This window comes from Neofelis nebulosa, chromosome 5, assembly GCF_028018385.1.
Source record: "Neofelis nebulosa isolate mNeoNeb1 chromosome 5, mNeoNeb1.pri, whole genome shotgun sequence".
Lineage (NCBI taxonomy): Eukaryota > Metazoa > Chordata > Mammalia > Carnivora > Felidae > Neofelis > Neofelis nebulosa.
In genome coordinates, this window is record NC_080786.1 from 88,691,182 (window position 1) to 88,717,383 (window position 26,202).

The 26,202-nt window shown below is 44.7% G+C and overlaps 1 protein-coding gene across 4 annotated transcripts in view; it reads left to right on the top strand.

Annotated features, from left to right (window-relative positions):
• Positions 1 to 5,518: 5,518 nt before the first annotated feature.
• Positions 5,519 to 26,202, top strand: part of SLC12A8 (solute carrier family 12 member 8) — a 139,410-nt gene continuing 118,726 nt past the window's right edge. The window contains exons 1-2 of one of the 4 annotated variants that reach the window (XM_058731088.1): positions 5,519 to 6,212; positions 7,534 to 7,628. In XM_058731088.1, coding sequence (XP_058587071.1) covers positions 7,587 to 7,628 — 42 coding nt within the window. In that variant the 5' untranslated portion in view covers positions 5,519 to 6,212; positions 7,534 to 7,586. The remainder of the gene's footprint in view (positions 6,213 to 7,533; positions 7,629 to 26,202) is intronic. The other 3 variants (XM_058731089.1, XM_058731086.1, XM_058731087.1) reach the window with 3 other exon arrangements.

Here is a 26,202-nt window from a genome sequence, read left to right on the forward strand (position 1 = left end):
GTGAAGGTATTAGAAATGATGGTGGTGCCTTTTTTTTTTTTAATGTTTATTTTTGAGAGAGAGTGGGAGCAGGGGAGGGGCAGAGAGAGGGGGAGACACAGAATCTGGAACAGGCTCCAGGCTCTGAGCTGTCAGCATAGAGCCTGACACGGGGCTCGAACTCATGGACTGCGAGATCATGACCTGAGCTGAAGTCGGATGATTAACCGACTGAGCCACCCAGGCACCCCTGATGGTGGAGTTTTTATGGTACTAAGATGATGCTGTGATCAAGGAGCCTGAGAATACTGGATGTCTATGCTCAGCCACAAACTTCTAAACAAGATTCCCACTGGAGACACATGCGAGCATCAGTGGCTAGTGAGAAACATGGCATCTGATGTGTTGGACCTGTTTCCCAAACCCTAGTGTAGAAATGGGCCAGAAGGTGTGGCCAGGACTACATGTCTCTAGGGCCATTTACTTCCCCCTAGGCTCCTTACTACTCTCTGGCTGCAGAGAAATGAGAGCTTCTCTATATATGACAAGTGAAGAACAGGAGGCTAGGATTCCATAAATGAACAAACGGTCCCAGCACTTTCCCCTGCTCAGTAGCATGGGAATAAAAGGAAGAAGCCAACAAACAAAGGCCATGTCCACATGTGAGGACATGCTTACTGCTGGGTGTGACTCAGTAAATATTCTATGATCAGATCAATCAGATTGACAACTCATGGTAGGCAGGTCTTGTGACTTTCTCAAATCCCTTCGAACCCTTCATCCCTTTATCATAACCACAGGCCAAGCCACCTTCAAGTCTTGCTTGGGCTCCTACAAGTTTCTACCCATTATCTCTTGATGACCTCCAGTCCTTTCTACAGGTAACAACCATGCAAAAAACCTTCAGAAGCTTCTCAGTTGCTATTTAATAAACACTAAGCACCTTGCGTTGGGTGACCGCCACTGCCTACAGCCCCAGCCTTCCCCACAGTAAGTTCATCCTCTGCTCTTCCACTTCCGAATTGCTCTCACATTCTCACACTCGGTCATGCCCCTTCTGCCACAAAGACTGTTTTCTCTACACTCTACCTATTAACTCCCCACCCTGATTTCAGCCCCAGCATTACTTCCTCGGAAGAGCTTATCCTGATCTCTGTTAGGTCATAACTACCCTCCCCCTCTGCACGTCCCCACCCAACCACAGACTCCTTGCCCTCCATACAGTTGCTTTCAGCATAGATGGCTATTTGTCATGATCTGATTAGTGTGAGAATCTGATTTCCTGCCTGTCCAGAGCCATCATGTCCCTCATCGTGTGCCAGTGTTGGGCTCAGTGCTTGGGGAGGAACAGATACCTGGTGAATATGGTTGAAAGAGAGCAGCCAGGCCCTGTGAGCCACATCTGAGGGTGCAAAGAGCTCGTGGGTGCAACAGAAGAAGCACTGCCTGGGAGTTTGAGGCCCTGTGGATAGCAGCAGTGGGACCACGAAACTGCCCCTGTGAGTTTCAAAATGAGAGGAAAGATGGTGTATTTGGAAAACAACAGCGGAGCTGGATTTCAGTCCTCATCAAAATTCTGGAATGTTCATAACAACTCTGTCACGTAGGCTTGGCAGGCTTTATCATTAACTCCGTGTTGTAAATGAGAAATGAAGGCTCAGACACATGAAAGAGCATGGTGGAAAGAAAGAACTGGGACCCAAATGCAGGTCTGACTTCTCTCATCTGTCCATGGGTCTTCCATATCGGGTATTTAAGCAAGTGCTGAAGGCTAATTGCGTTGTTGTCACGGTCCATTAAGGCTGCCACTGTCATTCATGAACTGGACCCGGTTCATTAGGCTTCTCTCTGCATCTCCTGTGTTCTCTGGTCCCAATAGGTCCTGGCTCAAACTAGATGCCACGTGGCTGCTAGAGGGAGAATGACTTCCTCCTGTCAGAGGGCAAACTCCCAGAATCAACAAACAGAATAGATCCTGGAGGAGAAACAGGATCTCAACAGGAGCTGGAGACACCTGACAGCAGGGAAGTGGCAGCCCCTCCCTCTCCACTCAGCCCTACCCCAGATAGGCAAGGCAAAACTCTTCTTCCTGGGGTCTTGCCCCCACCTCTCTGGGAACTAGGAGATCTCAGCCTGTGTGAGGGGTTTGTATTTATGTCCGGTTTGCAGCTCTCGAGTCGCCCCTTCCAACTCCCAGTAATGCCTGCCGGCCCTTCAAACAAATGTCCTTCTTGCCTCTGGGACTTCTGGAAACACATCTCAACCTTTTTCTGTCTTATCTCTTCACCTGGATTAGAGAGGCCGTTTTGTGTACAGGAGAGAGCCTAATACTGGAACCAGATGTATGTTCAAATCCTAACTCCACCCTCAAAGCCAGCAAACTTTTCTGAATGTGTACAGAAGTCTTGTGATTTTTTTTTTTTAATAGGCATGTCCCAGGGAGGTGTATCACAATGACCAGCTACAAAGAGAGAGATGGATAGTAAATTACTTGTGCTCCCTGAGTAATATATTTCACAACTTCTCTTTGTCATTGAAAGTTAACTGGAGTAAGACACCACTGTGGATAGGGTATATTCTATCCCTTAAGTATTTTAAGAGAGAGGCAAAAACTGCCCCCAAAATTACTGAGCTAGAAATTCCATGGGTTTCAACCTTGACTGCATCTTAGAATCACCTGAGAAATTAAGAGAAAATACTGATGCCCAGACTCCACCCCAGACCTGGGTAAAACCACCCCCAGGTGACTGTAAAGTCCAGCCTAGGGAGAGGACCAGCTGACCCACCTCTTGTGACCCTTCTGACTCTGGTTCCAGCGCCTAGGCTGTGAGGTAATTTTGTATATATACATATTTACATCATGATTTAATGTTTTCAACCTGCTTTTACATTTCTGTTTTGGTTGAATGTCTCCAAACTCTGATCTTTCCTCAGAGTTCAGACTTTATGACCAATGAGGTCATTTCTCAAGACATGGTTTCTTCTGCCTTCACACAGAGGGCAATTCTTAGCACCAATCACTGGAAGGGAAAGAGGTGAAGGAGCTTTCGTCAGCGGCTAAGTGGGGGTAAGGCCCACAGAACAACAACTTCAATGTTACAAACTTCAACTTGAGCTGGAGTTGTTACTGAATGGAAAACAAGTGAGTTTAAAAACAATATTATGACTTTTTTTATTTAACAGGGCTGCAATATTAGTAAGTCCAAACAATGAAATGAATAAAAATCCCCCCCCCTTTTTTTTTTTTACCTTGGCTGGATTCATTATGTATTCACTATCTATTGCTGAATAACAAAGTACCCCCACAACTTTGTGGCTTAAAACAGCAACAATTTATTGTGTCTCGTGGTTTCTGTGGTCGAGAATTCACACAGCACAGTCAGGACAGCTTGTCCTTACTATAATGTCTGAGGCCTCAGCTGGAAGAACTTAAAGCTGGGGACTGGAATCATTTGAAGGCTTATCTCACATGTCTGGCAGTTGATGCTGGCTATAGGTGGGAACACCCACTTGTATCCTCCGCATGTGGCCCAGGCTTCCTCACAACATGGTGGCTGAATTCCAAGCACAAGTGATCTGAGAGCAAGGAAGCCAGATGGACTGCCTACTGCTTTTATATTCTATCCTAGGAAGTCAAGCAGTGTCATTTCTTCCATTCCTACTGTTGGTTAAGGCACTCACAAAGGTCTGTTCAGGCTCAAGCATAGGGAACATAGACTCATCTCTTTTTGAAGGAACATTAATGTCATATTGCAAGAAGACCATAAGAGATGGGATACGTTAGTGTAACCATCTTCAGAAAATACAATCTGCCTCACATTGTCTTCTAATTTTCTTATTTAGTTTTTAGACTCCAAAAGTAATGTGCTGATCATAAAAAAAAAAACCATTAAAAATCCAGAATTTGTACACCAGAGTAGATTTCCTCTCCCACTATCTCAATCCCACTCCTTAGAGATAATCACTATTAACAGATTGATGTGTTTTTCCATACAAACTACATATATGTATACATTGCATTATAAAAAATAATTACACATTATTCTGCAACTTGGTGTTTTTACTTATTATGTGATGAACAGAGTTCCATGTTAGTACATATAAAAACACCTAATTCTTTCCAATACTGGTTGCCAGAGCATGGCTGTACCATAACTTATTTAATAATCATCTGTTAATGGATATTTTGCTTCTAATTTTTTTTAACTATTACGGATTAATGATACAGTTAACATCCTTATACTAGGTTAGATAGGGTAGTATGTTAAAAACGGAATTGTTCTATTCAAAGGATATACAAGGGTAGTGTTTTTAAATATAGCAAATGTGGGTTTTTAAAAAATATATATATCATTGTTATAAAATAAATCTACATTAAGCAAGATGGGTAGGTTTCTCTTGCTTTAACATAAGGAAAATAAACAAACATTTGTTCTTGGGTTTGAAGATGTTTATAAGCTTTGAAGGGAACTTCTCATTTAGAAAGTAATGAGTAACAAAAAAGGTGGTTATGAACAGCAGTGTGGATTTCCTTTTCTAATGTTTTTAGCTCAGGCTGAAATGGAAGTGAATGTGTATTGTTCAAAATTCACACAGACACTTAGAGGGAGGCTCATCAGAAAATGATAGCAAACAGGAAACCAACCTTTTATTTTTAAGGCAAAAAATAAAAGTGTCATGTGTGACCCCAAACTGAATAATAAAAATGAGTCTACTGGCCATGTAGATGTAGTATACGGATATACAGTCAATTCCAATAAAACGACAGTGTTATCCTGCCCACCTATCTATCCGTTGTTTACAGACGGCTAATGTGTAATTTATTCTGGGAGTCTTTCCTCTTGCAGAGATGGGTAATTAACTTCTTTGCTGGGAATGAAGTTTCACCACACGCTACAACATGAATGAACCTTGAGGACATGCTAACTGAAATAAGCCAGACACAGAAGGGCAAATATTGTCTGATTCTGCTTATGTGAAATACCTTGAAGAAGCAAATTCATAGAGACAAAAAGTAGATTAGAGGTGACCATGGGCTGAGGAAGGGGGAGATGGAGAATTATTGCTTAATGGGTGCAGAGTTTCTGTTTGGGGTGATGAAAAAAGAGCAGTGATGGTTGCACAGCATAGTGAATGTAATTAATGCCACTGAATTGTACATTTAAAAATGATCAAAATGGCACACTTTATGCTATGTATCTTTCCATACCAAAAAAGCCTTTACTGGAGCAGGAGATGTTGGGACTCTTGACAGTGTTCCCATGGTTTTGCCTTCCCTTTTGTTTTTAAAAGAACAACCTCTATTTTTAGGGATTTTCACACAAAGGCTCATGTGGGCGTGGGAAGTACTCCCAGCTGCCCTCCTGTTTTCAGAAGCCCACATGGAAGCCTAGCAAGTTATTTAAGGATTAGGAAATATGCCAGATTGGAAATGGAGATAATTTAATCCTCTGTATGTTAATTCAGTCCCCCCCCCCCCGCCCCCTCCCCTGCAAGCTGGAGTCCTGGAAATCTTATTTCATTCCCTGGGGAAGTCGGTTCTCAGTCTTGCTGAAGGTGGTGAAGGGCAAAAGAGTTGCACTTTCTTCGAGTTGAGGGTCAGCTGGTGGTGTAGCCAGCCGCACGGGGGGACCTCTGGAGCGCAGTCTCCTCTCCTGCCCAGAGGCTTCTGCACCCGCCCAGGGGGGCACGGGGCCAGTGTGGGAGTTGTGGGCCCTCGGGCTCCCCGCCCTTTCTCACTCTGGTGTGCAAGGTTGAACAATTTCTCAGAACTGCAGTGAGTAGGATCGCGCCGCGTCCTATTTCCCAGGGCTGGCCACCTCAGCTGGTGGCACTGAATTGGCCGAGGGCTGCAGCGGCAGTGGCTGGTCCGGTCAGTCTGAGAGCTAGCGGAGTCCCCACTTCCCCTCCCGGTAACTCGGCCGGGGCTTCAGATTCCCGTTCCCTCCTCCCAGGCCTGGCAGCTCTGTCGCGTAGAGCGGAGCCCTCCTGGGAGGCGCTAGGTGTGCGGGCCCCACCCTTGGGGAGGGGAAATCTCAGCAGCCCCTCCCTCTCCACCTGGCACCGAGGTTCCCGAATGAAGGCGTGGCTGGGGTGGCCGAGCCCGGACGAGACCCGCCTCTCCAGCTGGACAGGGGGACCCGCGCAGAGCACACCTGGTCAGCCACGTGGCGGGGGCTAGGGGAGCGGGGACAAGGCGGGCCCCGCGCTAGAGCTCGCTGATCCTGCGGCAGGTGAGGGTGGATGGGGCTGGTGGGTGGGGAGTGCACAGGGTGGTCTTGGGGACGACTCCTCTCCCTGGAGGAGCTCTGTCCGGTAGTAAGGGAACCCGGCGTTGCCACCTGCTCAGGTAATCCCCGCCCCGCCCCCGCGTCACGGGGCGCGCGTGTGCACCTGAGCGTTTGCACGCGGACACTCGGACGCGCGCGTGCCTGCCCCGCGCCCAGAAGAGGAATGGTGGGTTCTCCCCAGGATCGAGAGGCGGGTGTGGGCTGCTCCATCTGGGATTCGCAGAAGTGGGGATGCTGACTGAGACGCGCGGGAGCCAGGGCTGCGGACCCGGAGCGGCTCTCCGGAAACCTGGGGGTCCTTTTCCGCACACCGAGGGCCCGAGCGGCGGGGGTCAAGCCAGGCCCAGCGCGCCTCGCTCCAGACTCGCCTGGCTGTGCGTTGGCAGCGGGGCCGAGAGCCGCGGGGACCTTTCTGGGGTCTCCCTCACACCCAGCTCGTCTCCGCAGCCCGCCAAATCCTCGCAGTCTCCCGGCCCCCAGCTCCCAGCTCTTTTCTTGGAATACTCTTTCCCTTCTCGCCTTCTCTGGCTGCTGTCATTGATCGTGTTCTTCTCACATGACAAACTCTGCCCCCATACCCCCCTCTCATTCTCCCTTTTCTCCTTCCAAAATGTCATGAGCCCTGTCTCTGTCCCATCCCCGTGCTAGGGAAAGGGGGCGAACAGGCAAGGCGCAAAGTCCCTGCTCCAGGGAAAGCTGGTTCTGGTACCAAGGGGAAGACTGCCCGTCTGAAGAGAACCAAGCTCTTATGCTCAGTCCTCTTTTGCTTACCTGCTGTCTCCACTCCCCTACCCTTTCTGGCCCTGCTCCAGAGGGGACCTTCAAAGAACCACCTAAACTCCTCTGTCTCCCTCCGCCCATGGACCAATCTGTATTCACTCACTACCTGCAACCAGTTCTAGGGAGCCAGTTCTGCCTTTGCTGTGGACAGAGGGGTTCACAAGGATGAGAGGGGAGTGTCAGACTGTGTCCTCTGGGGCTGGGTAAACTGGCAGCTGGCTCTGACCCCCATACTGAAGGAGCTCAGGGAAGAAAGCTCTGGGGGCAAGTGTGGCTCCAGGACAGCAAGGTGTGAGCACAGGGAGGTTCTGAAAGATGTGTGGAGTAGATTTGGGTACCAAAGAGAGGAAAGGGGTGTTTCCAGATGAGGTAGAACAAGGTCCCTTCCTTGGTCAGGGCTGTGTGTGGTGTATGAAGAAAGGATGGATCCTACGGATGGAGGGAAGAAGAGCCAGCCTGACCAAAGATGGTGTTTACCTTCCAGAGGGGTCTCCCCACCCAGACCACCAGGACCCCATTTCCAGGAGAACAGCCCAGATGTCTCAAGTGCAGGAACTCTTCCATGAGGCAGCCCAACAGGTAGGCTTGTGCCTTGCGGGGGTCTGAGATCCAACAAGGGGCACCCAGACAAGAAGCTGAATGGAAACTTTATGGTAGACTATTTTAAAAGTAATTATCTCAGAAGTTTATTTTGGTATTCTCGCTTAATCAAGAAAATATTAAGCCAACTCTTAATCATCTGTGTGCAGAAAATCTTCTTTGGTATTATTTGTAATGGGTTTTGAATCCTGAGCATTCCTTCTTGCCCCTTGGAGGTTTTCCATGAACAGAGTGAGGACTTAGATAATATGAACTCCTTTTACTTTTGAATCAAACCCGTGCAAGAAGGTAAATTTATTTCTGAAAAACTCATATATGCTGAAGCCAAATGGATTTCTGGATTTCCTGATGTCTGCAGGTCTTTTTTTTTTTTTCTTTCCCTGTTGATCATTAGTTGTAGTAAATATTCAACATAGCTATGGAACTGAAGGAGTTCTCTGCAGAAATACAGTTAATTCCTTTAAAAAATAAAAAGCCATGCTTAGGTGTTAATCAGGAAACTACCTGCAGTGGTCTTGCTATTTAATGATCACTCAACCTTGAAGTTTTCACCATCCCTTGGATTTCTCTCATGCTTTGTAGAGAAGGGCAGGAGGGGTTCTGGCATTATAATGGGGTGCGGGGAATAAGCCTGCCATGAAGGGAGAGGATCAACTCAAGCCCTCAAACAATAGCAAGAGAGCAGGCTCCAGAACCTGGGGGTCTTGAGACAAAGGGCAGATGAGGCAGGAGGTGTTGTAAGTTGGTGGGGGAATCCAAACTGGCCAGTTACCCCCTCTTCAGGTTCATGGGTACATGTGAAAAATGCAGCATGGTGGCTGACAGATGGTGAGTACTCAGCACAGGGTACTGCTCCTCTCCCCCTGGCAGGTCCAGGGCTGTACCCCACACCCTCGTACTTAGCTCCTGACATTCAACTCTGCCAGTTTTCATGCTGCTGAGAAGTGAGAGACTGGAGACTCGGCAGAATGCCTGCCCAGAGCTGTTCTTTCCTGGATGGAAAGGCCTGTGGCCATGCTCTTAGTGTGGCCGAGGACCATCAGAGAGACCTTGATTTGTCAGGGGTCTTCACGTTTATTTAGCTTGACCAGCTTCTCATGTGTTTTCTTTAGCTATGTAAGACTATACGTGAGTGTTAACACACTTCACATGTATTAGTGGACCACTTCTGAAATAATGGCTGCCATGTTGGGCATGAGAAAGATGCCTACACGAAAAATATGAGGCTCTTGTCCACAGGGACTCCAAAAAAAGAGACAAGATATTCTTGATTCATCTTTGTGAGAAGGATCTGTTGAAGCTCACCTGTACCCCTCTCTCCCCTGTTAAAAACCTTCAGTGGCTCCATGTGTCCGCTACTCAGAGCTCAAACTCCTTAGCTTAGGTCCTGCACAGGCTGATCCTGCTGGAGTTTCAAGCCTGGTCCCTTGAATCTTCTTTGTGCCCCACATGCCAGCCAAAACTCACCATTCCCCAGGCTCTGTGCTTGTGTCTTTCCCCTTTGGTGGTCTTTGCTGATACTTCTCTCTTAACTGACTTGTCACTGGAACCCTCCAAGTACCTGAGGCAGTGCCTGGCATTTAAGTGGATGATGAATGTTAGTTGGTTGAGCAAATAAACAAGCAGTAGATGCCCACAATGCAAATTAAATTGTCATAAGTGCGCCAAGAGAGAGTTCTTTTTATTTTTATTTACTTATTTCTAATATTTTAATGTTTATTTATTTTTTGGGAGAGAGAGAAAGAGAGAGAAAGGGAGAGAGAGGGAGAGGGGGAGGGGACAGAGAGAGAGGGAGACACAGAATCTGAAGCAGGCTCCAGGCCCTGAACTCTCAGCACGAAGCCTGATGCGGGGCTTGAACTCACAAACCACGAGATCATAACCGGAGCCGAAGTCGGATGCTCAACCAACTGAGCCACCCAGGTGCCCCAAAAGAGTTGCTTTTAAAAATGTGGTAGATACAAAGGGCTTTGTATTCCCTCTCTCCATCTCCCTCTCCCTCAATCTTCAAATATTGAGGGACTGGACAGTGTTCAGTGTCAAGGCCTTTGGTGTTCACTTGATGCTTGAAATTCATCCTTTTTCTCTGTCTCCGTTGCACTGTCTTGTCCTGAGCACCATTTCTGAATTGGATTATTCATACTCTCCTAACCTCTTTCTCCACATTGCTCCTTTCTACAGCAGAAATCTATACGTTCGACTGCTTTGCTAAAAGCCTTTCAATGGCTTCTTACTGCTTTCAGAATTCAGCTCAAACTCTTGGCCCCCGAAGCCTTCCATGATCTGACTCTGCTCCCCTGCTCCAGGCACATGCTCTATCACTGCACTTACTGTGTAGCATTGAAACAAGCTGTTCCTTTCCTATCTCCCTTATGGTTGTGAACCCCTGATTCATTGTTGCATCCTCAATACCTGTCATTAGTGTTTAGCATATAGAAAATGTTCAGTTAGTGCTGGTTCTACTTAACTGAACTGAGCTCACTAGAGATTGAGGGAGCTGCCATCTGCATTAGGTGTTGAAGTATTGGTGGCAGTAGAACATATATGGTGAAGCCAGGTAACACATCCCAGGCTGAACAGGTAGGAAAATGATACTACCGATTGGTGGGTGCTTATTACATAATGAACATTTCATATGCATTACTTAATTTAATCTTCATAACACATTCTGGAAGAAATATGATTATTTTGGTTTGACAGATGAGAAAAAACAGAGGCACTTAGAACCCAAGCGTGCTTATTGCCAAGGCCTTTCTTCTCTTTGTCTCTTGCCCTAGCGGTGAAACAGAGCCACTCAGATGGCAAACCGGAGGCCTGTGTGGAGAGCAGGTAGCCAGTTGGGTAGCTAACATGTGAAGCTGAACTCTGGGAGTGGCTGGCCCTCCAAGTTTCCTATGAACCTTTTTCTACCTTCACTCCAGCCTTGGTAGTCAGGAATTCTGCTAGGAGCTTTGGAGTTTGAAGGACGGAGGAATAAGAAGGCAGCACCCTGTGCCAAATCCTTCAGTTCAGATCTGCTCTTCTCTTGGTCACTGTGACTAGAAAGTAGCTCTTAGGATATTTGGCCACAGTGGGGATGCTTGTGAGTTAGGTGGAGAGGTGAATTAATGGACTCTTAGTTTCGCTTTAATTATCTCAAGACCAGGTGGTGTGCGTGTGTGCGTGTGTGTGCGTGTGTGTGCGTGTTGGTCAGTAGTAAGTGGACCAGCTGGGACCTGAGGCTGTAGATCAGGTTAATAGTATGGCGGTCAAGCATACATGGGCTGCCTGGATTCAAGTACTGACTAATACTTTGTGATTTGTGACCTTGGACAAGTTACTTAGCTAAGTCTCTGTTTCCTCACCTATAAAATGGCTACAATAAAGAGAGTTACAAAGATTAAAAGAGATAATTCATGTAAATATTTAGTGTAGTGCTTGGTTCAATAGTGAGCAGCCAGTGAATGTTGGCTAATAATAAAACTAGGGTGAGGAGTATGTATTTGTTCCAGAATGTACATAATGTACAGAATGATAATAAGTAATCAGAAGGTTCAGTTGGGGAATTAATGCAGAACTCAGCACAGCAAAGACTTGAATCCCAAATCCAGAATTATTTCAGTGGCTGAAACCAGAATGTGGGGCATTGTCCAGGATAGCTGGCTGGGTGGGCTGGGTGAGCTGAGGAAGATGGGACACTTTCTAGACCCAGATGGGTGTGGAGTGGCTTGAGATTGTGTGTGAGTATGTGTGTATGTGTGCATGTTTGGGAACCTACTGAATCTCTGGCAGGTACAGGTCTTGTTCTGGCAACCTCTGTCCTCAGGTGCTTCACTAACATGACTTGAACCTGAGAAGCTGGGTTCCAAATTCTGACTTTGTCACTGGTTGTGCTGGACCTTTGGGCAAGTTATTCAGGGCTCCAACTCTGCTTCCACAACTGTGAGATGGGGTGGGAGTACCTGATTTTCAAGGCTTTTATGCCATATGTGGAAAGATCTGGCCCAGAGCCCGTCACATGGTGAGCACTAAATACAGTGTGCGTTCAGTGACTGGATGAAGCAGATTTCACACTGAAACCCAGTAGAGTACACTGTTTGTGAAACATCGGCCTGGGAAGTTAAGGAACAGCTGGAGCCAGAGGGAGGAGAATGGAAGGCTAAAAACCGTATATTCCATGCTTGTCTCGACCAGTCCCTGGACAGAGAAGACTGTGGTGGACATGATATGTCAGGAAGATTAAGCTGGCAGGAGAAAGCAGGTGGCCTGAGACAGGGAGAGATAGCAAATAGACATGCTCAGTGAGGTCTGAAGTCCAGCAGGATCAAAAGCTTTTAGCATTGGGAATAGTGAGAATATTGAGCTCAGCTTACCGTGGATTTATTGAGTGCATATTATTGCCAGGATCTCCAGTAATAGCTATTGCTGGAGATGTTAAAACTGAAATCCCTTAACTGCTATGGAATAAGGAATGCCTCCAATGAATCTGAGGTTCTTGTCTTCCTTCTCCCAGGGTTAGATGGTCTCCAGAGAAACTTAAAGGGGACCTGTGTTACGCTATGGGATGCAAACAAGTCACCAAACGCTGCAGATTAGCTAGTATGAGTGACTTGTGTTCTTTCCTCCCCATCTAGCTTTCTTCCAAGAGATTTGGCTCCTGTAGGAATAGTCTATGAGGACCCTTCTTTAAGAAATCTGGTTGCTAAAGTCTGGCTGACCTGAGCTTATCACCCTGGAAAAGAGCCTGATGAAGACCCAGGAAGTAGGTGCCCTGGTAGAGCCATGGCATCTGGCCTATGTGTAGGAGGAGGTGTTTCCAGGTTGACTTCCGGGGGGTGAGCCGTGTCTGACCCTGAACATGCCCCACCCAGCATTGCCTGACTTCCTTGCCCTCCCTTTCCTTTCTCTGTCCTCTCATCCTGTGCTCTCTCCCTGTTTTCTCTGCCTCAAGTCAGTGGCGTACCCAGGTTAGCTTAGGATGGTAAGGGTAAAAAAGAGAGTGTGGTCATATTGTGGGACACTGGAGAGCAATGAGGTAGCACCAACAAGAGAGGCAGATAGAAGCAAACATTTTAAGAGGCAGAGGGGTTCTCAGAGACCGCTGGCCCAGTCCCCTTCCTCAGCATGTCAAGAAACAAGGCCAAAGGTGTTGAATGACTTGTCAGAAGACATGTGCAACAAGTGGCAGAGATAGGCTAGAACCACAAGTGCTAACCCGTACCACAGCTCTGGATTTAGCGTAATGCATCCTGTCTTTAGGTTATAGTATAATTTTGAGCATTGGTGTCAGGCTTCATTGCAAAAGCTTTGCTTTGGTTTTCTGTGCCCCCATCAGCCAGTGTACAGTGAAGAACTGGCTTGTGTTTTTGCCATGTGTTTATCAGGCCTGTTTTGGAATCTTTAAAACACCAATATTCGGAGTGAGCCTTGGGAGCCACATGTGAGGTTCTAGGGTATTGCTTTGTTAGTATGTAGAGAAATGAATATAACTAAGGAGAAAGGAAAAGGGAACTTAAGACAAAACTGCTCTGTTCGCCCCTCCTTTTACGGATAAAGAAACTGAGGCCCTAAATAGTTGGGCAGAAGAGAAGGGCTCACATCAGGAGTCTCGGGGGTCCTTGGAGCCATGACCCCTCTTGCCCTCCCAGTTTTTGTAGAGCATGAAGCTTGTCTGATTTTAGACATTGTCTTAAGATACAAATCACAAATACAAAATTAGGTATAATCTTTGGAAGGGACTCCATGCACATGAAGCCTTGAAGCTTCAGCTGGTAGCTTCACTGCCAAGCCACCAAAGGTACCCGGACAGAATGAACTTTTGGAGATGGCAGAAGAAAAGAGGCTCACAGTCCTGGAATCTGGGAGAGAAGAAGGGACAGAACTGGTTCTCAGTGTTGAGTCTGAGGCTTTCATGTGGGCACTGTCACCCTTCCTGCTCTCACCTCTTTGTTGCTCTCTCTTTCCATTTTATAGCCCTTGTTTGCTACTTAGCCTAGAAGGTCAACCCCCAAAATGACATTTGAGCCAAAAATGCTGCATATTTGTACAAAGGGGAATGGAGACATTTTATGAATGAAGGTTCCCTAGAGACTGTGATGGAAGTGATTCTTCACTGAAATGAATTAAGTACAATCCTGTCTCATTTATACCCACAGAATCTTCATTTATGGAGGGGATTGAGTGATGACATGAAGAGGTCAATAACATTGAAATTTTACTATTTTCATTTCCCAAAAGAAGGAGGTGAGGATCCCATGCCATGCATGGCCACAGGGGAAGCATCAGGCTCTGGCTAGGAGGCAGAAGTAGGAGCTAGGGGAGAGCCTGGACCACAGCCTTTTCCATGGGAAAATCAGGGCAAGGCAGTTTAGGATTGGCTAGTTGGAATACTTCTGGTGGGCTTTGGGCTATGGGGTGTTCTCTAGTTGCCTAGTGCCTGGCCCTGGGGTGGGTTAGGCCAGGGGAAATATTCACTTGTTGTATGAAGGTTAGATAAAAAGGGGTGATTTGGGAGACAGACTCAGAGTTGGTTGGTTTGCATAGGAAAGGCATGCTCCTGGCCAGCCCTCTGCTATCTTTAAGAATTGGTCAGCCCTGGGAGGGTCAATCTTTCCTCAGTCAGCAAGATTTTTAAGATGTTATAATGTCATAAGATATAGGAAAGGAAAAAGATGATTCCTACATTCTGCCTAGCTGTGAATGGACAGACTAGGAGACTTTAAAACTTCTTACTGCCTTAGGGTACATTTTATTCATGGCCAGATATGTAAAAAACACAGTCCTTGTCATCTTTTAATAGGCTGAGGCTTGTAAGGAGAATCCTACTAACTCTGAAATACTATTCTTGTAATTTGAGTAAGGTGCCACTAGGTGGTGCTTACTCCCTGGTGTGGCCTGATTGAACATTGTGACTTCCTATGGGGTGGATATTTTTCCATTAATTTTATCCTTTCTCTAACCAAAATATATCTCTTCAGGATAACAGTTGAAACACCAGATACTTCTACATTCACAGAACAGTATTAAATAATTGTAGTAAGATTTAAGGAAATATACATACCCGAGTATAATTCAATATCTCTTTTTGCTCCTCAATCATTACCGAGTGTAATTGAAACTAATTCTTAATTTTTTTCTTTCTGAGTTTTAATACCTAATCAAAGGACTATGGTGATTATGGATTTAACACCTAATCAAAGGACTATGGTGGTATGCTTTAGAATAGTTTGACAAAATTCTTAGAGGTGGCACCTATATAGGCTCTGATGCATTTCCAAGAAAATAATGCTTGGCATTTCTATTTCTCAGGAGAAAGGTCTTATTTTCATTTCGTTTGTTCTTATTTTGGTGTGTGCATGTTTTTTTCTTTACAGGCATAAAGAGAAAAATATAGTGGTGTAAAAACCCCTGGTCTGTGTAAAAAAACCTGTGATGTTCTTTACTAAACAGTCCCTGTCAGCAGTTACAGGACTTAGGTGCTTTCTGATAAACCGGAGGCACTGGTGGCCTTAGCAACCCTCACTCTGGAAAAAATAGTTATGTCTGGTGCAGGTGATAAATTAGCTCTAATGTGAATCCCAGTGTCTGTAAAATTTAACCTAAAACAGAAAGCCATGTCTCATTTTGAGTAAGCTTCACTTTTTATTTTAGGCAGTTACAGTAAAGAACAGCACATAGCAAAACCACATTATAATTTCTCTTAAAAGATACACAGATTTTAAGAACAGACATCAATTTTACAAAAGACTTCACTTTAAGTATCCTGTCCATCTGACACACTTAAAATGTGACTCAGAGGCACCTTCGTGGCTGGATTCGTTGTCTGATTCTTGATTTTGGCTCAGGTCATGATCCCAGGGTCATGGGATTGAGTCCTGTGTCGGGTTCCATGCTGACAGCGTGGAGCCTGCTCTGGATTCTCTCTCTGCCCCTCCCCTGCTCTCTCTCAAAATAATTAAATAAACATTACAAAAATATGAATAAATAAAATGTGATTCAAACCACAGGTATCTTTTGGTGCTGCAAAAAATGAGGTTGAGTTAAAAACAGGATTACTGGGGAACCTGAGTGGCTCAGTGGTTAAGGGTCCAATTCTTGATTTTGGCTCAGGTCATGAGCTCACTGTTCATGAGATGGAGCCCCATGTAGGGCTCTGTACTGACAGTGTGGAACCTGCCTGGGATTCTCTCTCTCTCTCTCTCTCTCTCTCTCTCTCCCTCTCTCTCTGCCCCTCGCCCGCTCGCTCACACACGTGTGCATGTGTGTGCTTTCTCTCTCTTTCAAAAATAAATAAACATAAATAAAGTATAGGAAATTTACCTGGGTGGCTCAGTCAGTTAAGCACCCAACTGGCTCAGGTCATAATCTTGTGGTTGGTGAGTTTGAGCCCTGCGTCAGGCTCTGTGCTGACAGCTCAGAGCCTGGAGCCTGCTTCAGATTCTGGGTCTCCCTCTCTCTCTGCCCTCCCCTGCTCTCTCTCTCTCTCAAAAATAAATAAACATTAAAATTTTTTTTTTTAATATCAGAAATTTAACTAAATCCCCATGAACTAACAGATTAGACTATAGAAGGCCAATTATGAGATTTCTTTCTTTCACTCTTCTCCCTACATTTTCTCTATCCATCTATATCTCAGTTCCCTAAACAGCCTTAATATCCAGTCAAGTGTAAGTAAAGAACTATGTATGACACTTTCCGCAAAGGAGATTTACTGTTGTTTAAGAACAACAAGGGGTGCCTGGGTGGCTCAGTTGGTTAAGTGTCTGACTCTTCATTTCTGCTCAAGTCATGATCTCACAGTTTGTGAGATTGAGTCCTGTGCTGGGCTCTGTGCTGACAGTGAGGAACCTGCTGGGGATTCTCTCTCTCCCTCTTTGTACTGTGCACACACACTCTCTCTCAAAATAAATAAGTAAACATTTTTTAAAAAGTACTGCATGCATGTAATAAAAAAACAATTCAAACAATAGAGAATGATATAAAAAGTTAAAAGTCTTCTGCCCTTCTTCCTTCACCCACACTTTCCAGAGACATCCACTGCTTATGCTTATGGTTTCTCATTTTTATTTTCCATGGTGGTTATCATTGTACCTTTAAGTAATATATTTATGCCTTCATTTCTTGACCAAGTTATCAGTTTATTAAAAAATTTCTTTAATGTTTATTTTTGAGAAAGAGACAGAGCATGAGTGGGGGAGTGGTAGAGAGAGAAGGAGACACAGAATCTGAAGCAGGCTCCAGGTTCTGAGCTGTCAGCACAGAGCCTGATGCGGGGCTCAAACTCATGAGCCATGAGATCATGACCTAAGCCAAAGTCAGACACTTAACCGACTGAGCCACCCAGGCGCCCCAAGTTATCAATTTATGAATCATTTACTTATTGCTTCCTGATCTAACAAAAAGAAGGCATTGGAACATTTATTCTTCCATCCCTTTACCCCATTTCCTTTCTAATTTTTTTATTAGTTGGATTATTATTTTTACATTGTCAAGGTTTATAAAATTTATTTCTTCCTGTAATTATAATGAACATTTCCACATTTGTTGTACTTGTTTATAAAAATTTTAAACCTAGAAATGGCATTTACGGGCAACTGGGTGGCTCAGTTGGTTAAGTGCCCGACTTCAGCTCAAGTCATGATTTCACATTTCGTGAGTTTGTCCCCCCTCCCCCACCCTCGCCCGTGGGACTCACTGCTGTCAGTGCAGACCCAGCCTCTGTTTCCCTCTCTTTGCCCCTTCCCGGCTTGTGCATGCGCGCTCTCTCTCTCTCTCTCTCTCTCTATGTGTCTCTCTCAAAAACAAGTAAACATTAAAAAAATTTAGGATGGCATTTACAATAGTGAGGGGTGTGTGTATGTTTAACTGGATAACCAAGTGATATTCTTGGACTCATGGAGAAGAAAACATGATACTAAGTTATTAAAGCTTTGCTGCCTCTGAGCAACAGGGTCTTCATTTCTTTCAAGTTTCCTTTCATTCTCCTGGCCCTGTGTGGCTACAGCTGTTTCTTATATAGTATGTCACTCTGTTTTGTAATTCTCTTTTCTTCTGGGGGACGGTAATTTTTTTCACGTAGAGATCAGTGGTACTAATTACTCTTTCCTTGTCTAAGTATAGAACTGTGGGAGGCCAAATTGTTTGCATGTATTTCAAAAACATTTTACAACAGATTGAACGCAGAAGTAGATATGAGAATCCAGCTGTGTTGTGTCAGACCAGACATTAAGATGATAGGCAAAATGTATAACAAGGCCTCTTTTCATTAAACTTTTTTGTTTTGGAAAGTAGTTATTTTTCATGAGAATAGGTAATTTATTTTAACAGATAGTGAGCTTATTATTACTGTTATATTGAAATGATTAATAAATATTTAAAAATATCTTCCTGTAAGTTTCTAATATGGTAAATGTTGATAGATATAACACACCTAAACAAAAAGCTCTCTCTGGAGTCCTTGATAATTTTTAAAAATGTAAAGGGGCCTTGAGACCAAAAAGTTTGAGAACGGCTGTTCTAGGGATTAAGTGTACAAATCAAACTTTTCACGGTTTATTTAGAGTTAAGACTGTACCACGTCAATGTAAAATGCAGGAACTTGGCAAGCACCTAGGCCCTTTACCAACCCTGTCTTCAATGTTGTAAGTGCCATACACATGTTACTTCCATACACACGACAAAGGCTCCAAGATAAAGTCATGGCCAGTGATTGCCCTGTCTGTGTCCACGCCCAGGGATGGCCGGCTCTGCACTTGGAGCTTCTCAGGTGCTTTGGAAGGCAGCCTTTCTCTCAGCTGCCCTGCTTCTCCTTCTTTTGCTTCTTCTTACCCCTCTAAGCCCATCTGTAGAATTTCCTCAAATGTCTAATCTGCTGCTGGCACTTGTTTCTTTTCCCCTTCTAGTTATAAGTATAGTTTTACACTTAAAACCACAACACATCTTTTCTGTCATTTTCATGGTAATTTGGAAGGCACAGCAGTGCTTTATCTGCCATTTTGAAAGAGGTGTCTAATGTTACTTTCTAAAGCACATTTATTCATTCATTCATTCATTCATTCAGCTAACTCACATGTAGTAAAAATCTGTTTCATGTTGGGCACAAGAATACACAAGCTATTTTTTTTTTATAAGTGTCTGGGCTCCTTGTATAAATATAGCTTTTGTTGAACTTACTATTTATTTATTTTTAAACTTTAACATTTTGATAAAATTTCATAGTCATAGAAAGTTGCAGTAGCACAAAGAATGCTCATATACTCTTGACTCAGATTTCACCAGTTGTTAACATTTTGTCCTTTTGCTTTATCATTAGTATGCCCTCTGTTTCTATTCCATTTATGTATATATATATACACACACACACATATATATATATATATATATATATATATATATATATATGTCTACATATTCTAATATATATTATATTCTATATTTTTCCCTAAACCATTTGCGAGTAATTTGTATACACCATGTACCTCTATCCATGAATTCTTCAGTGTGTGTTTCCTAAGAACAAGAATTTTCTTTTGCCTAACCACAGTATATTTATCAAGATCAGGAAATGTAATATTGGTAATCCTATTATCTAATCCATCATTCCACATTCCAGCATTCCAGTTTTGCCAGTTATCCCCCTAATATCCTATAATATTTCTTCCCTGGCCCAGAGTCCAGTCCAGGATTACACATTGCACATAGTTGCCACGTCTCTACCTTTTTTACAAATAATTTTTTTATTAAGTTTATTTATTTTGAGAGAAAGTGAGGAGGGGCAGAAAGAGTGGGAGAGAGAGAGAATCCCAAGCAGGCTCCACACTGTCAGTGCAGAGACTGATGTGGGGCTCAAACTCACAAACTGAGATCATGACCTGAGCCCAAATCAAGAGCCGAATGCTCAACCAACTGAGCTACCCAGGCACCCCATACTATTCTTTAATCTAGAACTGTTACTTAGACTTTCTTGGTCTTTCATGACCTTGACATTTTTTGAAGAACACAAGTCAGTTATTTTGTGGAACATCTCTCACTTTGAGACATGACCCCTCACAATAGGATATAGGTTTTGTATTTTTGGCAGGAATGCTCTAGAGTGATAGTTGTGTTCCTCTCTAAGATGTACAGGACTTCTGTTCGTCTCATTTTTGGTGATGTTCACTTTGGTTATTTATTTAAAGTGGTGTCTGCTAAGTTAATCCACTCTAAAGTTACTGATTTTCCTTTTGTAATTAATAAACAATTTGTTGGGGATACTTTGAGACTGTGGAAATATCCTGTTCCTCATTAGTCTTTCACCCACTGGCATCGGTATCCATGGATGATTCTCTCTCTTTTTTTTTTTTTAAAGTTTATTTATTTATTTCGAGAGAGAGAGAGCATGCACATGCGTGCATGAGTAGGAGAGGGGCAGAGAGTGGGAGAGAGAGAGAATCCCAAGCAGGCTCTGTGCTGTCAACATAGAGCTGGAAGCGGGGCTTGATCTCACAAACCGTGAGATCATGACCGGAGCTGAAATCAAGAGTTGGACACTTAACTGACTGAGCCACCCAGGCACCCCAGTCATGGATGATTCTTGACAGAATCAGTTGTCACTGTCATGATTACAAAATGGTGACATTTCTAATGCCATCACTCCTTCTACAGATGCCAATCAGTCTTCTACTGTAATGAAGGACTTTCCCTTCTTCCTCATATTTTAATTTATTCATTTATTTACATCTGCATGGACTCAGATTCTTATTTTATTACATAAATATTCTCCTGCTGTTATTATTTTGATGCTCAAATTATTCCCGAGTTGGCCAGTTCCCTTCAGGCTAGTTCCTATGTCCTTATAACATATCCTTTTCTTTTTCATCGCTTTCTTGCTTTCTGGCACAAAATATTCCAGGCTCATTTTGTACTTTCTCTTCCCTAGCCTTGAATCAACCATTTCTCCAAAGAGTCTTGGTTACTTAAAGCAAGGAATGGGGGGCATCTGAGGGGCTTAGTCAGTTGAGCATTCGACTTTGGCTCAGGTCATGATGTCGTGGTTTGTGAGTTTGAGCCCCACATTGGGCTTGCTCTGTCAATGCAGAGCCCAATTAGGATCCTCTGTCACCTTCCCTCCACCCCTCCCTGACTTGTGCTCTCTCAAAAATAAATAAATATTTTTTTAAAAAATAAAAAAATTTAAAAATTAAAAAAAAAGAAAGCGAGGAATGGTATTTAAAGACCAAGATCTGGGTGCTAGGTATGTTCATCGCTACTGGGGTGTTTCTGCTTATAGAGCCTTCAGGTGGACAGAGAGAAGGCATACATGCACACACACACACACATCCAGCTCTACATTTTTCTATCTATATTAAAAACCACAAGTTCAAACTGATACTTCTCATTCCAGTCCATCACCCAGGGTTCATTCTTCAGTTCATTCCTCTTTCTTTTGTTGTAATTCTCTTCTGCAACCGTGAGAAACTTAACTCCCATATATATTTACTTATTTGCTCAACCCTACAATTCATAGAAAGTAGATTCAGAATCGAATCTAGTTGTCAAAAACAACCTTTATATCTAGAATTTAATATTTGTACTTATTTTTGCCTTTAGACTGAGAGCACATAGTCAAAGAACCAGTTATTCTGGTGAGTTTCTTTCCCACCTTCAGCGTGGTTACGTTCCTTGCCTGAAATACAGTCAGGCTAACTTATTTCTCTGCGTTCTAATTTTTCTCTCATCCTTATTGATTTGATTTGATTTGATTTGATTTTGAGTATGTAAAACATTAACGTGATTCCAAATGTCAGAACTACTCATCACATAACAATTCTTAAATAGGTATAATATCTGTTGATCCACTGATGTCCTCAAGAATAAACCTTTTGTAGTTGATATTTAGCTGGTTTGCCTATTACTGAGGGAAGGCGTTAGGACCCATGTTGCTCTGTGATGTTAAACTCAAGTAGACTTTCTAGTGGCAGCCTGAGTCCTGCAAGAAAGGCTCTGCCCTTTTGCCAAGGAGGCTGGGAAGGGCAAGGGAAGCTCCTGTTAAGTGGCCATGGCATTGCTGCTGTGGGCTCCTGCCATTTGTGGGATGGTATCAGGTGTCCCAGGCACTGTGCCTTTGGGCTCTGAGTTCAGCGGGCAGAAGTGGCTATTCTGGGGAAGAATCTGCCGTGTGGTTCTAGGAGGCAGAACCATCAGCATCAGTGTTTTCATGGCATAGGAGGGTCTTGCTCCTCCTGGGGCTGTGCAGTTGTGGGACCAGGTTGTGCCTTTGGAGATTATCAGCCTTGGACAAGGATTAGGATGCACAGCACGGAAAAACCACAGATCAAGCTTGTAGAAACTACTGTATATAGACTCTGGCTTTCAAACTAGTTCTGTGGCAGAGGAGACCCACATCACCACGATCTCTCGTTTCTAGCAATGCTTAAATCAATATTGACCAAGGGTGCTGCCCAGATTCGAATCCAGGGAAATCAGACTTTGACCACTCCATGTGGATCCTGACCTCCTCTGCTGCAGAACCATTTCCATTTCTAGCATCAGTTGGGCTGACAGAACACTCACTGTGTGTCCATTCTAGAACTAGTGCAGTACAGAAAGGGGCTAATTTTTCTAATGCTGGTCCTGGGCGTGGGTTCGGAAGGCAGCCCCTTGGTCTGGGCTCTCATGCATGGTTTTTAAGTTTTTTAAGTTTTTTTAAGTTTTTTAAGTTTTTTTAAGTTTTTTTAAGTTTTTTAAGTTTTTTAAGTTTATTTATTTTTTTTTATTTTATTTATTTTATTTATTTTTTAAGTTTATTATTTTACAGAGCGAGGATTTACCCGAAACACGAGGACAAGTTAGGTGGGGAAAATAGAAAATACATGGTCAGTAAGACCTCTTTTCTAACTCTTCTTCCTGACTTCCCTGAGGTGACCTTCACCCACATTTAAAATTGTCTGTTGTGCCTCATGCTTGCAAAAGCTGTCACAATTATCATCACATCTGAACTGCACAGAACCCCTACAAAGCAAGTATGTGGCTGTCTGCATCTCAAACAGGTACCACAGGTGGGGCCCGGCCCCTGGAGCCCCTGCCCAGCTCCTGCACATGGCGGTGCCTGTTCCGAGCCGTAGGAGGGGGCCTGCGTCTTCACATTTCAGCAGCAGCTTGGCATATTCTCTGATGTGTACTTAATAAATAATTAGCTTTCTGAAAGCAAACTTCTGGCTCATGTGTGTATATTCCAGGCACAATCAGTCTCTGTGGGGAAGGGACAGGCTGTGTCTTGCTCTGACCCTCTCCCGACCTGAGTGGGCAGAAGTAGTTTCTCACCTGGTTTCTTTTCCTCCAGCTGCCATTAGAGAGAAAAGGTACCATCTCACATGTCATGTGTGTTCCTTAAGGCCTGGCAGGTGGTCTGCTGGCGGTGGCTGCAAAAAGCTCCTGGGCTTGAGCACAGATCATTGCCTACCACAGAACTTTTCTCTCTCACTCCTCTCAGTTTACTGGGTGCAGGAAGCTGAGTGTTTCCTTCTCTGGGCACATTTCATGTACAATTTTCCTGCCTTTCTAGATACCCTGCTCAAGTGTAGAGATTCTCTAGTCACAGGAGAAAGACTTCTATCTCTGAACTACAGTACCCAGCACACAGGCATGGTGTTTCCAGTGTGGGGTGCAGGCCCCTGGGCTCTGAGGACAAACCCTGGCTTCTTTCTAGTCCTGGGAGCTGGGGAAGGAAAACCCTTGCAACAAGCATGAAGGTAGATGTGCCCCCTGGAATCTGCCAAACTTGTCCTAGCAGGCTGAGGGTCCTCAGGACAGACAGAAACTGATCTTTGAGCTTGGGTGGCTTTTTTTTTTTTAAGTTTATTTATTTTTTAGAGAGAGAGAGATTGAGGGATGGGCAGAGAGAGAGGAGAGAGAGAGAATCCCAAGCAGGCTCCCTGCTCTCAGTGCAGAGCCCGACATGGGGTTTGCATTCACAAACTGTGAGATCATGACATGAGCCAAAGTCACGAGTTGGACGCTTAACCAACTGAGCCACCCAGGTGCCCCTTAAGCATGCTTATGGTGCCCATTCTGAGGGGTTTTGTTTCTCACTCTTTTTTGTCTTATTTCTTAGTGTCCACCTCTGCTTCCCAGTAGGCTCCATATCAGATAGTGCCACTTCCCTTCCTCACAGCCTGTTATGTCATGGAATGTGGAATGAGACTTATATTATTCTGGAATTGATGCCTGGGGCCCAGATCTGAGGACGATGAGGTTCTAGGAGAGTTATCAATAGCTGGGACCAGACCTCTCCCCTGGATAGTTCCCCGAGATAGCTTAGAACTGGAGCTGCTCAAAAGTGAGCCAGGCAGCCCTGGCTGTCATGATGCACCTTGGCCCAGCCTGGTCATAGCATCTGGCTTTCTCAGGTGATGGTTGGGATTTAGGCTGTCACCTGTGTCACTCACAGTGGGAAGAAATGGGGAAGACTGTTGCCTTCCTGCAGAGACCTGTAAAGACTGAGTGGAATTCCCAGTGTGTTCTTTTCACCTGTTTCCAGGGGGACACTGGCAGCATAGTGGTTGAACACTTCTCTACAGCTCTGAGCGATGTCAGTAGCCCCCAGGGATTGAGCCCCTTGAGCCAGAGTGAAGATGTGATTCTGAGGAGTGATAGTGACCTGCCTCCAAATCAGTGGCATTTCTCTTCTCAGTAGACAAAGCCATAGACAGAGTATCTTTTGCATATGGTACCACCAACTGCAGCTTGAATGGGCCTGGTCCTGGCTGTGGATTGGTATCCAGTGTCCTGGGCAGGGAGCGCCTCCGTTCAGTCTGGTGAGCTGTGACATTTCCACTCCCTAACCAGGCCCAGCTTGCCGGAGCCTGGCTAATCTCACACCTTCTCCACTGGGCACATGGTGCCAGAGCCCCAGCCTGATGAATACAATGAGCCCTTCCTAAGTCTCTTCCAGGAAGCCAGATACCTAGCTAGCCCATCCTCAAGAATCTGCAGTGTGGGCGGATTGCGGCTCTGCCCAGATTGCTAGAAGACAGGATTGCTTTTCAGTCTGCCTCCCAGCTCAGCTCTGTAAGGAAATCTATTTCCCCCCTGAGCATGGACCTGCCTGTGCCAGTCTTGCAAGTGAAAAAAAAAAAAAAAGCCAGTCTACAGAGAGAACAAATCTGTTCTTCTATTGAACTTCAGTTTGTAGAGGAGAATACTTTTTTTCTAAACCTGCTCATGATTCTCTACTGTGACTCTGGAGGGTCTAGAGACTGTCCTTTTCTCTTTCCTCCATGAAAGAGGACTGTGTGAGGAGCAAGTTTCTGTTTCCCTTCCTTAGCACCTATGTACCCTGGAAGGGGTTTTCAAACTAAGTGAATCCTCAGCATCTGAAATGGTTAAAAGAGAGGTTCAGGGATGGGGACCATAGAGGCCCACCTGCTTGCTCGTTTCACCCACCCTGCACCCACTGCCCTCCCACTTAGAACTCACTCCTCGTAACCCTCTACCCCACAGGGTCTTGCAAACTGAGACTGACCGCATCATGTCCTATGGGGTTGTCTCATTTTGCCAACTGAATGGAGACACCAGGAACAGCCTGAAGCTTTCTAGCCTTACCCAGACGGTGGTCAACGTCACTCCTGCATCTACCAAAACCAAAATGAAAGTGGGGTGGACAAGACCCCTTGAGACAGGGTTGAGACTGGGCATTCCTTGCATCCTCCAAGTCTGGAAGGAAGCTGAAAGTCTCAGAAGGCCCTCACAAACCAAATGCTTACACTTGGAAATTTTGATTCTTTGGTTCTAAAAAAGTGATTCCAAATGGAATTGCTGACAAATCTGAGGTCAAACTTATTGAAAGTTAGTTAGTTAGCAAACTGCCCCATCTTAAGCTGAGCCTGCAGTAAGTTCTGAGATGCATGGGTTTCTGTCTGCCCTCACTCTGAGGATGAGGCCTGTGGCATCTGACACCCTACAGGTGTTCATCTGGACCTTGGCAACACCTCACAGCCTTCCACAGGGGCCCAGCTGGCTTCTGCAAACAACATGACCTTTCCTTTAGCTATCTAACTGTTAGTGACATCTGGGAACTCTTGGCTAATTTTTTGGCACACAGCTGTTGGGGCCACCCATGTGGATCCCCACAGCATCTTAGACAAATTGGACATGAAAGACAAGACTTGGTCCATGACATGGCAGCAGGACCTCCCTGCAAATGTTTCCAGATAAAATGAGAAATTTCTCCAAGTCATTCATCTCCCTGCTCTGGTAGACAGCCTTGTGTCCAGTGTGAGCACAGTGCTTAGCCCAGGGCCACCGCAGAAGCCCCCGCTGTTGTTGTTCCCCACTGTACCACCCAACTTGCTCTGGCATAGTAGCTCAGAAGGTGAATAATAAAACTACTTTTCTGGATTTTTTAAATTTTTAAAATTTATTTTTTTTTATATTTTTAAATGTTTATTTTTGAGAAAGAGAGACAGAGTGTGAGTGGGGCAGGGGCAGAGAGAGAGGGAGACACAGAATCTGAAGCAGGCTCCAGGTTCTGAGCTGTCAGCACGAAGCCCGATGCAGGGCTCAAACCCACAAACCGCGAGAACGTGACCTGAGCCGA